General features: G+C 42.0%; 1 protein-coding gene across 1 annotated transcript in view; it reads right to left on the reverse strand.

Annotated features, from left to right (window-relative positions):
• Positions 1-4,699: 4,699 nt before the first annotated feature.
• The window catches only part of IL1RAPL2 (interleukin 1 receptor accessory protein like 2), a gene marked incomplete at its 3' end in the record, with an annotated part of 337,194 nt that continues 324,241 nt past the window's right edge, over positions 4,700-17,652 (reverse strand). The window contains exons 10-11 of the mRNA XM_082770490.1: positions 14,377-14,547; positions 4,700-5,397 (exon numbers count right to left, since the gene is read on the reverse strand). Coding sequence (XP_082626616.1) covers positions 4,700-5,397; positions 14,377-14,547 — 869 coding nt within the window. The remainder of the gene's footprint in view (positions 5,398-14,376; positions 14,548-17,652) is intronic.

Genomic DNA, 17,652 nt, shown 5'->3' on the forward strand with positions numbered 1-17,652 from the left:
CATCACGTCTGAGTTTCAAACCCACAGGACCAACACAAGGCATCAGTTTCCACTTTGTGGGGGATTTCCACACACATAAGCTGAAACTTCTTTTGAAAAAACAAACAAACAAAAAACAGGAAAATTTTCCATCCAGTGGGAATTGCAATATAATTAAAAAAGGATCACAACAAGGGGTTTGAAGCAAGTGAGCTGGCTAGAAATGGCATTTTTCTGGGGAGCTTTGCCCAACATCCGTCGTATAGCGGACAAACATGATACATTCATGCAAGAGCTGTCACTGTGCTATACAGAATCAGCATTTCTGCCTGGAAAACACTTGGACATGACCGCTCTCTTCTTCCTCTCCCCTCTCCACACTCATTCCCTGGCCTCCCAGTAACTTTGCAGCCCCGGTACAAACCTCGAAGGGGAGCAGCTGCACAAAACGCTGCAGGGAGGTGGAGATGCCCTGCAGGTACTTCTAACCGAGCCCGTGGGGTAAGCTCCCAGTCTCCCCAATGGGACACGAGAAAAAAAACATTGTTCTCTGTCTGCCACTGAGCTCCCAGAGAGATGTTGGTGCCAGGCCAGCAAGCACTAAGGAGTCTCTCTCCTGTGAGCAGGACTGTGAGGGCCGCCAGCTGTCCTGCCCTAACACCAGTGTCCCTTCAGGGACCGAAATGAGAAAAGCTCCTCCGAGGCCCTCCACCAGGGCACAATTCTAAAAGCAGCTAAATACCACGGTTTCTGGCACTGGTCTACGAACTACTCTTCTAGGTCCCCGCTCAGTTAAGTATTTCTCACTGAATTAAGGGGAATTTAAGTATGTGCTTATGCCTTTGCATGAACAAAGGCTGCTGAATCAAAAGAAACTGCTGAGAGTGGAGTAGAAGCCCTTAAAAATCACATGGGTTTTGTTCTAAAAGTATCTGTTATTTATTCCCAAGTCCTTATCTTGTTTATAACAAAGAAATGCACAAAATTCCTTTCCCAAGGCTGGACAGTCCTGGAGCACATCCGCACCAAACGGGGACAAAAATAAGCTTGATTTTAGACAGATTAAATAAGCAAGCAAGAAAATCTCCTTACTTCTCTCTGCCCTCTTTGACTTTTTTTATTTCTCTGTACACAGCAAACCTGGCTTTGTGGCCTTATGCTAAGTCTGCTGAATTTGATGGAGCTCTTTCTGCTGGATTGAATGGGTTTTGGAGCAGGCCTTGTAGACGGAAGACAGCAGCATTTTTATACAGCTTTCTCATCTGGTTTCTAGAGAAAGGAATATTACAATATTGAAATACTGGTCCAGCACACAGCCCCCCTCAACTGCCAATATTCATTCTACCTTGTTGCTGAAATCAAAATTACCCTACTTTCTCTCTGCACTTTCTTTAGGAATGTTAAATCTGTAAAGACCAAACAGGTTTCCGATTTCTAACTCATTTCTATAGACAACCTTCCAACCACAATTGCTTCTTAAGCACATCACACACAAGGATAAGCATACAAGCAATAGTTTCCAGACATTGCAACCAACCACTTTAAATGACCGTGCCCCAGACCAGAAGCCCCACGAGGCTGCAGTGAGGATGTTTGGTGCCGGTGACTTTGTCAGGCTGTGCAACAGCCTGCGGCTGGCAACGGCTGCGCGGTCGCACGAGTGCGATGCAGCACCCTGGCCTCTTCCCCAGAAATCCAGCTGAATAAGTACATGGTTTTGGTGAAACAGAGGAATGCGAAACACTCTTGGTTCAGCTAATGAAGTGTGCGTGAATGAGCCAGGACATTTCTGTCGTCGTGGCCCTGATCCAGCTGCCACCCCCAGTTAGGGGGGCGATTCTCATGGCTGCACGGGGGGACAAGTTCCCGGCCTCTGTGCCAGCCAGGCCCCCCCGACGGATGCACTGCACTGCTTGATGGTATTTTTCCAAACCCTCACTTACTGCCTAGGGTAACACTCCATCTCCAGCGTGTCACAGCAGTCTCACACGAACCTGAGTCAACGCGAGAGGCCTCCTGAGCTCAGGTCCCTTCCCCGCCCTGAAAGCAGAGGGGTACAGGCGGTTCTGGTTCACGTATATATTGTCAGAGCACTCAATACACACTTGGAAATCTTAAAGCAGGTCATGACGTGTCGTCTATAACTAAAATATATCGATACACAGACACACAATGTGCTTTTGCAAAATGACAGAAAAACTGTTCTTTTCATGGTACCTCAATACAAACATGGCTGCGTTTGGCTTTTTGAACACTACTGCTCTAAGAGACATATTGGCATCAGGTAAATAAATTTGCTACCCATATTTAATCATTGTAAATAAAAGAAGCAGACCAATCTGCGCATGGATTTTTTCTTTTTTCTTTTGAATTTGCATGCTTAATACAGAACTAGTAGGTTTAAAATCTCACTGAGCATTCTATGTGAATTAACCAGATTCTAAAGTAATGTGAAAAGGAAGAGAATGAAAAGTACAGCTTTTCATTTAAACATAGGCAGCTGTCTTCATGCAGGGATTTCTTTAGTTTTTCTTCTTTAAAATTACACTTTGCATTAAAGAACATAGCCAGTGTAAACAGTCCGTAACACTTATAAAACAGTGCAAATTTTGTAGATTTCTGGGAGGAGGTTGAAATACAGATATTTATAATGGAGGTAAAATCACTTTCTCAGTAGAAAAATACGCATATTAAACACCTATCTCTATGTTCGGAACTTAACTTCACAAAAGAGCAAGTTATAGTTCTATAGTGTGTAAGAAATTAGCATCTCTCCTAGATCTCTATTTTGGTGTTAGTGTCAAATGCATAATAACGCTAGTGAAAGCAACAAGAGAAATGTATTATTTAGAACCTAAGAAAAAAATTATAGATAAAAACTGATGTAAGAGGACAACGAATAAAGAACTGGGGAAAGAAGCAATGGAAAAATACTGACCTCTCTGAATTATTGCACGTTTGAGATCATTCTCATGGCCTTTGGGCCAACTCTGGATACTTCTAAGTCTTAGGTCAGCGTTTGTTTCCACTTTGACTGTAGGGTACAATTTAGGAACCACTGCAAAATGTTAAGGATTTACTGAGCTTGTTTGCTGATGAAACCACAGGCAGCTGAGTGCAGAGTGCTAACTTTTATCCATGCAATCAGAGAGAACAATGTGAAAAACATACTGAAATGCAGGCAAGATCGCTTGCCATACAAGTATTTCTGGGGACTTGCTTCAGCAGATCTGACTGAGACAAAACTCTTGTGTCTATTGTGTTTTCATTAACGCTGTGCCAAAAAAAAAAGCAAAATTGGCTTCTGCCTTCGTTATTTAGAGCCTTTTCCTTGAATACTGTTGTATACTGAACTTGTAATCAACTAGGCTGGAAATCTTCATGAAACACACTGCTCTGAAGAAAACTCACTGCGTAGCAATGCGTGATGCCGAGTGTCTGGGCAGCCCCTCATCCACAAGCAGCAAGAATGCTTTCCACTGAAGGTAAATGACAGTATCCTCATGTGACTGATGGGACCATGCACAGAAGTGAGAATGCAAGACCTGGCCATCTTTTTAAAAATATCACTTTTCACTACTTGCGCAGAGAGCGGAAATATTCCTGCTTCAGCTAGATTTTAAAGGTATAAAGTGACAGGTGGATTGGGAAAGAACTTGTCTCAGGTGATTATCACTGCAATTGAAGTCAGACTACTAGTAAACGTGAATAATTTAGCACTTCATCTCTGAATATTGCTGTAGTAATTATTTTCTATTGCTGACGTTCTCAGAAAAAGATTAATTTGAAATTGTAACTATTGATTTGGGGAAAAAAGCTATGTGAAATTACATTGCCTTTACTACAAATCTTAAAACAGCTCGAGATCTTAAGAAATTTCAAATCAATTAATTCACCAAAAGACAAATTTATACATAATTTTAAAAAACACCATTAAAAACCTGGAAAAATTATGAAATAATCTATAATCCACAGAAAAATTGTTTTAAATCCTCCTAAACATCTTTCAATATTCTAGTAGGTTGTTTAATAAAAACACATTGCTAATCATTCACTAGGAGTACAACATGCCTCAATAATAAAATGAAGGGATGCTGATGCAAGCAGGTGATTTATTCTGCAGTAGCTGTTACTATGCACTTTATCGATAAAGCTTCATCTGCCTTGTTTCAGCTGGTCATCTTCTAAAATGCATTGAAAGAGAATGTTACTGGGAAGATCTCCTCCTCCTTCCTTTTGAGAATGATTCACCCCTTGTGGTCTGTGCAGGAGATAATCATTTTTGTAGCATGATATGATATTAGAATTTCAAACCGTACTGAAGGTTATATGAGAAAACCAACAACTTCTGTGTATTTCAAATACTATTACATAAGTATGGATGCTGGAGATCATACACAGTGAACTTTTATCCATCCCAGATTGTAAACCTACTGTAGAATGTGATGTGTTTTTTCTCTCCCCCCTCCCCCCCCCCCCTTTTTTTTTATAGAAGCAATCAAGCTGTACATTAAAAGACAGGAAGGACATTACTGACTTACAAAAGAATGCCCCCTTTGTCAATAATTTGTAAATGTAAACAAAAAAGTTCAAGTAGAAAAGCAAGTAAGTGTGCCGCTGCTTCAAATATGATTTGTTGTCCCATGGGGTTTGGGCAAAGTTCTTTAAAAACACGTCTTCATGGCAGTCATGAAGCATCTCAGAAGTGTCCTGATCTTCGCTACCAGATATCACTGGTGAAGCTAAGCTCCCTTGCTGATAAAGGTAGCAAGGGGTTGTTCCTGTGAAACTCCTGGGGATCCTTCATGGTATTGTTAAGAGGTAGCTGTCCGTTTAGTAGTGTCAAAGGTATGTTACAGTATGTGTGGTGGTTGCTTATGGAAGCTATCGGCAACGTTGCTGCCGCCACGTCATATTCGTATCCTCTGCAGTAATGTCTCATTTGCACAGAATCTGCTTGATGGTAATCAGTTAAATCAGCCCGCGATTCTACCAGCGTGGCAGAAGTGCCTGTGACGGCAAGGGAGGGTACAGTCTGGAGGTCTCCGAAAAGGCCCTGCTCCGCAGAATCCAGGACCTGACGCCGAGACACCACCTCCTTTTTCTTCCCTGGCATTTCAAAGACAAGGCGCTTCCAAAACTTAGAATTCAGTTTGCTGCTTCTTGGTCCTTTCCACTTCACCACTGAGAGAAGTTTGATGGTGTGCTTTAAAGATTCCACTTCGTGATAATTCACTTTCCCTTTTAATTCAGTACACTCAATCAAAATAACTTTGATTTCTCCACTGACTAGCATGTTATGGAGTCTGTTTTCCATCTCAAAAATACTCCATCCTCTCCTGAGAACATAGTCTGGAGTTAACACGATAATGAGTCTTCTGCTTTGCTCAACACATCTTGTGAGATCTTCAATGTAGGCTACAAATTATAGAAAGAGAGAAAGAGTAAAGAATAAAGAAGACTATTGTATCAAAACATCAGGCTTGCAATTACGTTTAACAAAATCCTATAGCTCACTGATCCACGCCATTTAAGACAAGGGGCACTTCACGATATACTCCAACAGAAACAGGATTGTGCATCACAACACATTGCTATTAATAGAATATATACAAGAAAACTCCTCAATAACAACCTCAGTCCGTAACTGTTTCTCCCTGTTCATCTCAACAGAACGGCATTTACATAATATCCTCACTGTGTAGATGCATTACTGACTAAAAACACACAGTTCACTTATTGCCAAGTTATAGGTCAAGATCAATGTAATGTTTGTGTAAATTTTAACATTAACACTGGTTATGATTAAAGTCACATTGAGGGAAGCACACTCTGGGAAGCAGTTCTTGTGTTTCAGATGCAAGGGCAGGAGGATGCTGCAGGGTGTGCAAACTGTAACTAGCAAGTGCTCAGAAAGAAATCAACCTTATCACATGCAGAAGTTGTGCTATGGCATAGAAGCAGCATGGTAGCTCTTTCTTCTCTAGGTACTGACCACAAAAACACAGCAGCATTTTTTGTGGCTCAATGGTCTGTTTTAGTACTGCAAACCTGTGCTTCTATGTACACCAAGGTATTAACAGAAACTTCACAAGTGACAGGAACAAATGGAAAATTTAAGCATATTGGAGGTGTTTATTTGCTGAGACATCAGTGATGAAGAAAATAGTATTCTTCTTTCATTCATGCACACCAAGAAGTTGCGAATGATCAGTGTAAGCAGAAATGCCAGCCCCATCATCAGCTCCATGAAGTCAGCTTACTGAACTTGAAACTGGTCTTGAAGTTGGACTTGGGTTTCTGATCCAGAGTTTCACTTGTCCCAGGGATGGCAGGGAAGAGATGCCAATTATAGTCGTCTGACATGGAACGGGATGGGAAAGAGGTCTACTTACAGACCTGATCTAAAACCCATTTAAATGACAGGACTCCAAGAAGTTTCAATGGGTTTTGGGTCAGGACCAGCAACATGAAAACACTTGAAAGAAATACGAAGATTAGAAAAGTGTTCACTGGTTGCAGAGCATCGTGATTGTGAGCTTAGAGACAGGAAATTATTATTTTAACTACATGAACCTTTTGACCATGCTACTCATAATGTGCTATCTGACAACAGAGGAGAAGCATGTGTTATAAATGAAGACTTGGACACAAAAGCTGCACAGAACAGATCTTTACTCAGCACAGGGCAGGGCCTCTCTTACACACACTGCCCTCTAGCAGGAACAACGATTACAAATAACATCATTAATCAACATCTGTTACTGCAAGACTCATTTTTATAGTCCCAGGCACCGTACCACAGCATGCTTATTCACACCACTTCCAGTAAAGTAAATAGCTACAAAATAGGCCAACAGGAACATTCTAAAATAGCTTATTTTCATGAGACTGAAGGCATAGTTAGCATCAAATCTGCCTTTACTAATGTTTTATTTCACCACTTAGCAGCAAGAAGAATTTCTTTCACAAATGGAAAAAAGAGGCAATTGTAAACATCCCACAGACACACACAAAATTAAGACATACACATACATTACAAATCTCTAGGCAACAATCCTGACTTTCAGTTTTATGATTCTTTAATCATGCAGCATTTACAGTTATTTTTTTTTTCTCTTAAAATATTTTATGAGGACAACCCCCACATTGCTCTGTGTAAAATAGTTACTCATTAATGAAAAAAATTCAACATTATGATCCATGGGAGAGGCAGCAGAGAGGGGAGAGAATCAGCAACAATGAGAAAATGATAAGCAGAACTGGTGAAACAAAACTTAGGGAAAGGTAGAAATGTTCAATACAATGGAAAGAGATTATCCCAATGTATCAACAGCTCAGACTCTTCATTTTCTTCCTTTCTTTCTGCTCCCAAAAAGAAAGAATTTAGGTGGGAAGCTTCATCATTAGAGGTTGAATCTGCAAGATACAGTAAAACAACAAACTATCATGCATCTTTCCTGAGACATATTCATCCCTCCTCCAAACACCTCAGCACACTGCTATGTACAAGACAATTCTCTGCAGGACACATTCAGTACCATGTAGCCAGGTTAGCGCTAAGCACAGCCACGCATATCCTGTACGCATCCAATTCCAAAGAAAAAAGTCACTTCCCTTTCATATCTTCAAATATCCAGCAGCAATAATCTCAGTGGCAACAACCCATCCATTGCACCACCTCAACCGAAAACTCACCAGACTTTGCTTTAGTCGAAGAGGGAATAAGGTAGGAAGGTTAGAGGAAAAATCCCCTATTTTCTCAGGTGTACACTTCTCCCCTCTGTGCCTCTCCCATACTTTGGTATGCCCTCCTTACTTGATGGATATTGCAACTTTGGAGCTCTTTCTACAGACAACTTTGTACAGACCTTCACAAATGACCACTAGGTGCAAATTCCAAATTGCAACTGGTTCAATGATGGACACAGCCAATGTACAGGGGGTCTGCTGGTGCAGTGAGGATGAAATACACCGTATTACAGAAAAAAGTGGAAACCCAAATGAAAGGCAAACACCTTTTCCAGCCATCTGGCCCAGAAGCATTGAATACGCCCCATAACTTAAGCTTGGGACAACTGCTACTACTTCCCTGGAGCACGTGGTTCCATTGGGTGCATCCTGCAGAATGCCCAATGTGCACAACAAACATTTCTGCCAGGAAAAGCAAAGAAGGACGGGTTCCTGTCTTTCTAAAGCCTCTGGAAATTCATGCTTCTGCCCACCCTTCAGTGCTACAAGAGTGCATAAATTTTAGAGTTGCTAAATCACTCACCCACTCCCTTTCAATTCAGGATTAGAGACTGCTCAAAATAACGGAGGGTAAGCTCTCTTAAGTGTTCTCTCTATTAGAAGTATTAAATCCAAACCAGCTATATTGCAAAGGGATGGTTTTGCCTTTCTATTGAGCTAAAAGGTAATTGTCAAGCAGTGGTTCTGTTTCACTTTCAAGAAGAAACTGAACAAACACTTCAGGATTCACATCACCAACCATCATCAACTGCAAGACTCCAGACAAGTATATTTTCATCAGATAAATGTCATTTCATTAAAATTTCATTGTTGTCAAAGAAGGAGTCCGTTTCAATGACATTTCATTATGAGGGGAGAAAAAATCTTGATGAAATCAGGATAGAATAATTTGTCTTTGTTTCTCAAAATTATATTGTATCATAAAGTATAAAGTAAAAATAAAATGGCAGAATTAGCATTAACCCACTTGATTTTATTGAAAAAGGACATTTTAATTTTGACTTTTTTTTTCCCTCCTCTTCTTGAAACACCATTTTGCAATATGGCACAAAAACAGTTTTCAAAATGTTAGCATTTCTCATTAAAAAATTACAGTTTTGGGAAGCTCTACCACTAACTTGCTTGTATCATGGCCAATGTGATCTTCAATGAAATACAGACAACAAGAAGTTTTAGACCCATAAACAAACATGGTTTTTTTGCATGGTTGCCCCTCAGCAATGAAGATAGATGACCTGACAGCAAATACACACTCACTAGATACCATCAACATGTAACAATGGTGAACGTAGTGTGGAGCACTGATGTCTGAGACACACATCCTATTTGCAAGAGTGTAATCACCCATAATTACCTCCTGAATCCTGAATGAGCCACGCTAACCATGGGCCAGGAGGAAACCCAGACAACCTAATATGCAAGTGGTCCAAGATCAAGAAAACTGAAGAACACTATGGACACGGAGTTGCTTACACAAAGAAATATCTGACTAACTAGATTCAAACAATCTGAAAAAGCAGCTGAGGGAGAGGGGAAGAACAGCAACGGTATCACGTCTTATGGATATTTTTGGCAAATGTGGTCTGCAGCACCACAAGGACCAAGCAGTACGTGCCATCAACCATGCTGGCCAGTTCCTGACACTGAAAATAACCAGACCTTCTGCCTCTGGCAACATGACTATCACTTGAGGAAGAGTTATTTATAGAAGAATAATTCAGTTTCCAATAGTTCCTAAACCCTAACTCGAGTTACTTTATTACAACAAAAATAACTGCTTGTCTTGCTTTTCCTGTTTTTTTTTTAAATATTTGTTGCTTGTGTTAGCTCCAGCAAGAACAGCAATGCAGTCAGCAATGCTGAAACAGAACAGAGTGACAGCCTCTGCCCCAAAGAGAGCACAGTCCCACTATAAGCTAAGAGATGGGTGATGAGCACAACAGAAAGAAACAATAAAATAGAAGATGGCTTTGGTGGTATCTCCTTGAAGACCCAAGTGTCTGAAGTTGGTGATTTTGGGGAAACTGGTAGAGTAGTGGATGTTGGAATCAAAATTCTGGGTATTTAGAATCAAAGACTCGTAGACACAGGCTGGGATCTGAAGGTCTCCAGCTCAATCCTCTGCCCCAAGCAGGAAGAGAAGATTCCTCAGGGCCTTGTCTAGTAGAGCTTTGAAAATCTCCAAGGATCTTCTCAAGGTTTCTTCTCTGGTGACTATGGGTACTGTCCTGGTGTCTGACCACCCTCATGGCAAGGGAAAATTTCCAAATATTAGATTGGAATTTTCAGGGTTAGAACTTCCATCTGTGGCCTCTTATCCAACAACTGTGCATCTCTGAGAAGAGTCTGCCTCTGTGCTTTCCACTATCATTCTGCTGTATTTCATTTTTACTTGCCTGGCATTAACTGTAAGATTCATACAGAGCAAATAACCAGGGACTTCGTAAAGGAGTTTTTGTGGTGCTGAGTGCTCTATTTCCGATCCACGTAAATGGTATCACATACCTAATAAAGGCTGCTTGGGAACCCCAGGCACACTGTCCAAGTGGGTTTTCTTCATCCAGGAACTTAGGAAGCTCAGTCAACAACAACAGAAAACCAAACAAAACCAACAACACAAAAGAAACCCACTGCAGACGGGCAGACACAACTACAAACAGCCAGAAATCCAATATTGACTGTTGGGTGCTTTTTATTGGATGCCTGAGGTGCTCTCCTGTCATGCTGCCAAGCTCTTATTTCCCAGGTAAAAGCAAAGATTTTTATTCTATCAGTGTTGTTCTTTTCAGTGCCTGATCTCTACACCCTGGGCAGAGCTGGGGTGAATTGCTGGTGTGTTTTCAATCCTGTTAAGATCAAATGCGCGTATGCTTAGAGAGCAGCTAGATGATGTTCTAATAGATTAGTATTGCTGGTATTAAAAATACAAATAGACAGTCTTGATCTCTTCACTTTCAGGGTTTAAAATAATTTGTAGAAGCCACTGGAGAAAAATATCTTCCTCTGATGTAGATCCAATTTTAGAAAAATCAAGCACAAATATATCGTTCTCTCTGTAGAAACATCCTCAGCAAGACAGAAAAAGTCTCAGATAAAAATGTAAGTATTTCTACTTTTTCCTCGGGTCTCCTAACACTGAATTAAAAAGCTCACAGGATTTGAGAGTCTGCTTGGCTGCGGAATAGGGTCTGTTCAAAAAAGGTCTTGAAAAGTAATAAGGTGGAAAAAATGTTAATGGTTAAGAAGAATTAAGGCTCGCCGCCTCCTTATACAGGCCGACATGTTCACTGGCGCCTTAGGTGCCTAGGCAGAGAGGTATATGTGCTGTCAGCTTTGAGGGAGTGAAGAATGCTCTCTCTCTCATTACCAAAGGATACTCTTTAAGAAAGAATAGCTGGAATTAAAGTCAAACTTGGTCTTGCTGCTTACACAGCACACCACATGTGGTGTCTTGCTGCCTTGCCGCCCCTCCGGCCTGCACGGCTGCGTGGGCTTCTGCGTGAGGGAGAGCAGAGGAGCGGTGGCTGCTTGAGGCCTGTTTCCACCTCACCGGGTCACGGCTGGGTCCTTTCATGCTGCTCTCAGGCGACACCAAGAGTCTCCACAAAGGTCCTTGCTGGCTCCTGCGAGGTGGGCATCACCGAGGCCCTCAGTGCCCTTCCTGAGGGGTCTCCCACTAGGACAACGTGCTTCGCTGGGATAGTAAATGTGTTCCGGCTTTGGAGGGCACAGAAACCGACGCTTCCTGCAAATGTGACTCAGGCTAATCTAACTTGGACTCCTGAGGCCAGGAATCTGCTTTCCAAAGATACGGCCTCGGCCCCCGCAGCCATCATCTCTGTCCTCCAAGGGCCTGCAACATCTGCTCCACACGCCTCCTTCAGACAGCCAGTCCTCAGCATAGAGCCAAAATGCAGAGGTGGGGACACTGCCAGGGTCCCCCCTTTCAGCAGAGGAGCTCTGCTGAGTGAGCAAACCCCTGCTCAGGTACATCTGGCTCGAACTTCTCCCACAGCTGCAGAGGGGCATGCTGCGCCTGTCACAGCTTTTCCCTAGAGGCGAATCACCTGGCAAAATCATAATCAAATTCGTCCTGAACTTTTCTGCAGTCAGCTTTTCAGTTTGTTCAGAGAAGTATCCAGGGAAGACAAATGAAATACTACTTAACATATCTATTTTTTGCTTGCTCTCAAACCCAAACAGCAGCTGTGTTACTGCATGCCAGGAAGCAAGCGCAATAATGCACACCCTCCTGTGGCAGCACCTTAAAACTGCAGAGATTGTGTGAAACAACCAGACTTAGAAAACACCCCAGATTTGCTGGAATCACACATTTAAGTACAGGGGAAAAGATACAGAAGGCAACATCAGCATGGAGAGCGGGAAAGCATTGTATCACACCAAGTCATTTACACCAAAAGACAAGGAAATGCGGTACACGTGAGAAGAAATATTTCCTAAAATCAAAATGGATAACTATGACCAAAACCCCATTTTTCTATAGGAATATACCCTGAAGAGCTGTATATTTTGTCACATCTGCCACTTTTTGTGACAGTCACTCTAAAATATGTTAGGTTTGCCTCTGAAATTTCTAGCAGGTCGATAGCACATCATGCTGCCTGCTCTCCTCACTACGCACTGCAAGCCCTTGTAAGACTGGTGAGCATTGCACAAATGGCAGAAACAGCCACGTTCCCTTCTCCTTTGCACACCAACAGCTTGCAAATAGAGGAGGCTGAGCCTTCCCTCCTTCCCCATCACCTTTCCCTCTCTCTTGCCCCCCTCAAAATCAAGTGCCACCCCCCATTTCTTTTCCAAAGCTGAAGCGTGCAAATCACTCTCATTTCGGATCCGTATTTTATTCTGTATTGTCATTATGCCTGATTAAGCGTTCTTGAAGCTCCATATGTTAGAATCAGGCCCTTTCATAACACTGAAGAAGTGAGTTTGAGAGGAAAAAAGAAGTATTAAGTCTGTGAATGCTCATAAATGAGAACTGACATTTTCAGGTACCCTACATTTTCAGGAGAGGTTTAATGAATACCCGAAGTGATGACAAGTATTTGCTGAGTGTCTGACTGACAAAAATAGACAAAAATAAAATACCAGGCTGGCTGGTATAGCAATTGGAAAGAAGGATCTCATTTCAGATTAATCTGTGCGTATAGTTATTGGTGAAAGGCCAGATTTAAACGCCAATTCACTTGTATAATTGCAGTGTATAACTGCTATACGGTTGGATATGAAACAACTATTTACTACAGTCCCGTGATTTTTAACACAAAAAGACATTTTCTCTTATTATCTAATAATTCAGTACCGCTTGCTTGGGCTGTCAGAAATAAAAAGGCTATAAGCCAAGTCCCCTTACTGGAATATGTTTCAGGGGACAGTAAAACTCACTCCTCGCAAGGGCAAAGCACAAAGGAATAAAGGAAGCAGCCCTGGGCTAGGAGCTGCAAATGCACATGATCGGTTCAAGCCACTGCAGGGGGTTTTGCATGATCTCTGCCTAGGCTCTGACTCCTCTCTCCCAGTGGGACTGGAGTCAGAGCTCTGCTTCCAGCTCCCTCAAATAGCAAAGAAACAGGCTTCAACTTCTGGGGCAGGCACTGGGTTTGGCAGCAGCAAGGCAGCAGTTTCAAGTCTTTGGCAGGCAGGCTGCTAATGCAGTCATGTTCTAGCTGTTTCATGTTTGGGGACATCTGCTCCAGTACAGTCAATGCTTTGTTTTCTTGTTCCTATTTCCTATCCAGTAGCATATACAGAAATAAGTTCATACACTCTTTTAGCATTTTTCATGGAAATGATTTGTAGCAGACAAAATTAGTGGGGGGGAAGGGGGAAGAAAGCATGCTTTTCACATGGGTAAGATTTCAAATAAATATGATATTAAAGCAAACATATTGTGCCATTCCTTGACGTGATTCATGGTCTTTTTGACTTGTCCAGAAATGGATTTGGAAGAAGAGATGCCATAACCACAGCTCAGAAGGCATTAACTGTTGGTACAGACATCCAAAGGTGCTGCTGAATCTTCAGACGCAGCAGCAAAATTGATTTAAAATGGACAGCTGTATTTTACCATCAGCATGGAAGACAGCATCAGAGCACAGGACCGTGCACAGTCCCCTGAAGAATTAGTATTACTTACACAACACCGATACTGCTCAGAAATGCAACACTTGGTCAGAACTCTAATGAAAAACTACATGTTTGCCATTAATTGGAAAACTAATGTAGCTATTTATAAGGCTTCAAAGTTAGGGAAAAAAAGACAAAAAATAATCCCATTTTCAATAATAAAACAGAAACCACAAATCTTTTTTGGAACTTTCATTTTTAGCTCCTTGTATCTGACACAGAGATTTTATATTACACTATTGCTTGCAGCACTGCTGCCTCCCTTGTTGAAAGGTCCAGCTTCTGCCTCCACTGAAATCAATAGCAGCTCCCCCTCTGGTTTCAGTGGTGCAGGAACAAACTCTAAGCTAGAGCTCAAATCTGCAGCAGTGAGGAAACTTAGCCGCTCCTGACAGCCACTGCACAAGGACAGGCTTTCCCTATCTAGTATTTATTGCACAGTCCAGGCCTTCACAGCACATCGGAGGGAATTAAAACTCAAAGGTCAGAAATACTTACTTCCACTAGGAATCAGGTCCCTATCTGGAATGAAGAGCTTATATCCATAGTGCTTTTCGAGAACGTCTGGCAGGATTTCCAGTGCAAAGTGCTCCTCTTCGTTATTATCACAATCTAATGCATCGGGATCCACTTTGGTGTATGAGAGATACGCGTCATATTCCTTGTTGTCTGTAAGGAAACAAATTCACGTTCAGCCTGATGTGTGCAAAAGCACTAGAAAGAGCACAGGACAGTTCTAGAAAACTGTATTATTCCTAGAAATGATCACGCATTTCTCAGCAAAAGTGGTACTTTTCATATGAACATATAACCTGGCTTCTGCAGAGGAATTAGCTGGCTAGTATGTCTGGCTCATGTGGTCAGCGTACACACTTCATATCTGAAAAGATCTGGGAAAAAATCAAATACAAATATTAAGCTGGAACTTCTTATTTTAATCCTTTCTCTGGTGCTAATGGAAATCTTTCTTTCAACTCCCGTGCCTCAGGAGTGCTATGGTTATGGGAAAGTTTTGAGCTCTCACTTAAAGAACTTCCTTTCACAAATAAATGTGAGAAATGCACAACTTAAACTCAAATGAATACTGATTATACAGAAAACAGTGTCAAATGTGAATAGTTCAAAGCATTCTTTCAGAAAATCTTCCAAATTTTAAAGCCAGCATATCGTAACTTTAGAGGTCACTTGATCCAGGACATTTTACATACCTGGGGCTCACCTTATCGGAGCTAGAAATAACTCCAAGAGCAAGTGTGGAGCAGGGAGAGACTTGCTCCTGCACTAGGATGCCTGTAGCTCAGGGTGGAAACAAAGCCTCAGGGCTTCATCAAAAGGTGGGTGACAGAGGGGACCCCAGAAAATGCCTTGTAAGGAAAGCTGGGCTGTGTCACAGAGGTCTGGCAACACAATTCCCTTCCCCTCCTGCACAGCACCGGGGCTAGACTCCAGCTCTCCGCATCCGACACACAGAGCTGAGAGCTGGCAAGCGTGCCAGGAACAGAAGTGGCACCGCTATCGAGCTCGAGATCCATGCTGTGATCAGGCTGTCTTAGTGACATTTCTCTTTGTTATTCCTCTGCAGTAATGGAAAAGAGTGTATTGAAAAAGTCAACCTTCAGCAATTTAGTCTCCAGGGAAGAGCACAGCTGCCATTATTTACAGAAATGAAAAATCAAACAGTTAATGTTGTGAGGACAAAACTGCATGAATGGGGGATTGCTGAGTGCCAATTATCTGTGAAGAACTGCGCACATGAAAGGTAATGGAAGCAGTTAAAACTCATCAATACATTCCAATAAAAAGAAAAAATAGCTAATCATAATACAACACGTTCTTCAATGACCTTGAAACGATGGTGATGGTGACTTTCTTGTAATTCCTGACACAAAGCCAGGTCCATGAGGGTCAGAACCACAGACGAAGCATGTGAGTAGTTGTCTGTAAAAGGCAATTTGCCTGGTGTCACCGGAGCTCTATGGGAGGAGGTCCACCTGGTGTGCTGGCATTTCTCTGAAATCAGCAGCTCACAGAACTGGTAGTGACTGACGGAAAGTTGACAGAAGAACTAACAGCAAAGAAATGAAGGCCAGTTGGCTTTGGAGCCATATCCAAAACCTGCTATCTTGTCTGTAATGAAGCTTGTTGAAACCTTTTAAGAGAAGCCAGCTACCACGGGATTCAGGACACAAACATACCTGGAAACATCTGAGAGCTCTGTAAAGGTAGCAGAGCAAACCCCCGAGCACCGATGTGCTCGGTTACAAAGCAGCACGAAAGCTATGTGCTAAGAGAGGAAGACAGGGACTGGGAACAGTGTGAACAGTCCCTGAGCTGAGTCCTGTCCCTTCCAGCTGCGTGGGTACCACTGCCCTCTCCAGCCGCCTCTATCCACAATGCAAGCAAGCAAAAGGGAGACAGAAGCAGCTCCCCCAGGGCTCCCGTCAGTCCATATGCTTGTGCTACATCTCTGCAGTCCAGCTGCCTCTTCACAAGCCTGACATTTACAGGACGTTAATAGAAGGACCTAGCCATGCTCACCCACTGCTTGCTCTGTGTGCTTCAGATGCAGCACTACTGGGGGCTATTTTGTAAGTGGCTTCCCTTACTCTTCAGTAGTGCTGAAATGTTTTGTCTAAAAGCAATGCTATGTACAACACAGGAAGTGAATGCATCCAACACTGCTTACACAGGGTATTTTTAACAATTGGATGAAGCAAATCTTTTTGGTTCAAAATCTTTTACTTTAAAGAAATACACTTATAAAACGGGATATGATCCTGCAATTGCATATATGCAGCTGGCTTCTCGCAGGACCGCTACATTTTCACTCTATAGCCTACAGACGAAGGAAGAAACACACTGTGACTTGTGCAACATTCTGCCTCCATCTTTCATTCAGCAGGACCAGAACGAGATACAAGGCTGCAATAGCTCTAAAAGCAGGCACTGGAAAAACAAGAGGGTGATTTCAGAATTGTCATGCACACAGAATCCTTGAAGTACTCGTGAGGTCTCTTCTAAACAACTAGAAAATAAATCATGTTTCATGAATTAAAAAGTAACCGAACAGTGAGGTTGCATTAATAAAAATGCAGCAGCTTCACACTGAAATCACGAGCTAAACAAACGAAAGCAATCTGGAGGAAAGCTACCACTTCACATCACTTCTGGTTGGTGCAAACCAAGGAATCATATTGGTATAATCCCAAGGTACTACAAGTAAATTACCTCTAAAATCACACAATCTTACCCTTTACTTTCTCCTACATATTAGAATAAACATTGTCCAGTATTGTATAGTATGAGAAAAGCATAACTGTAGGTTTTCCCACTTACACGAAGATTGAGAGAAGTTTCCTGACCTCTGTTCCTGCTATTTAACATTCCACATTCTATAACCCCTTGGATATCACTCCAGAACTCCTATGGATTTCTTTGCAGCCAAACCTTTTCAAAATTCATCTACCCAATGCTTAACAGAAAACAATTATTTCGATAAAGGTGATGCTAGCCGCAGAAAGCAACACGTCTGTACAACTGCCCATTGTTTTTGCACAATGGGGGAAATGTGTTCCCCGCTCCTTTTGCAAATACGTTATTGTTTCTAGATCCCACTCCAGACTGCCTACGTGACTCTTAAGTGCTGAAGTAGGCTATGAGAAGTACCTTTACTTGAATACTGTACTTTAGATCTTCAGCAGATACTAGTTATATGCACATTAATAGTATATTAACTATGCTATAATTCACTAGTATGATTCAAAACAGTTGGAT

The sequence above is a fragment of the Aythya marila genome (assembly GCF_965140915.1).
Source record: "Aythya marila genome assembly, chromosome: 13".
NCBI lineage: Eukaryota > Metazoa > Chordata > Aves > Anseriformes > Anatidae > Aythya > Aythya marila.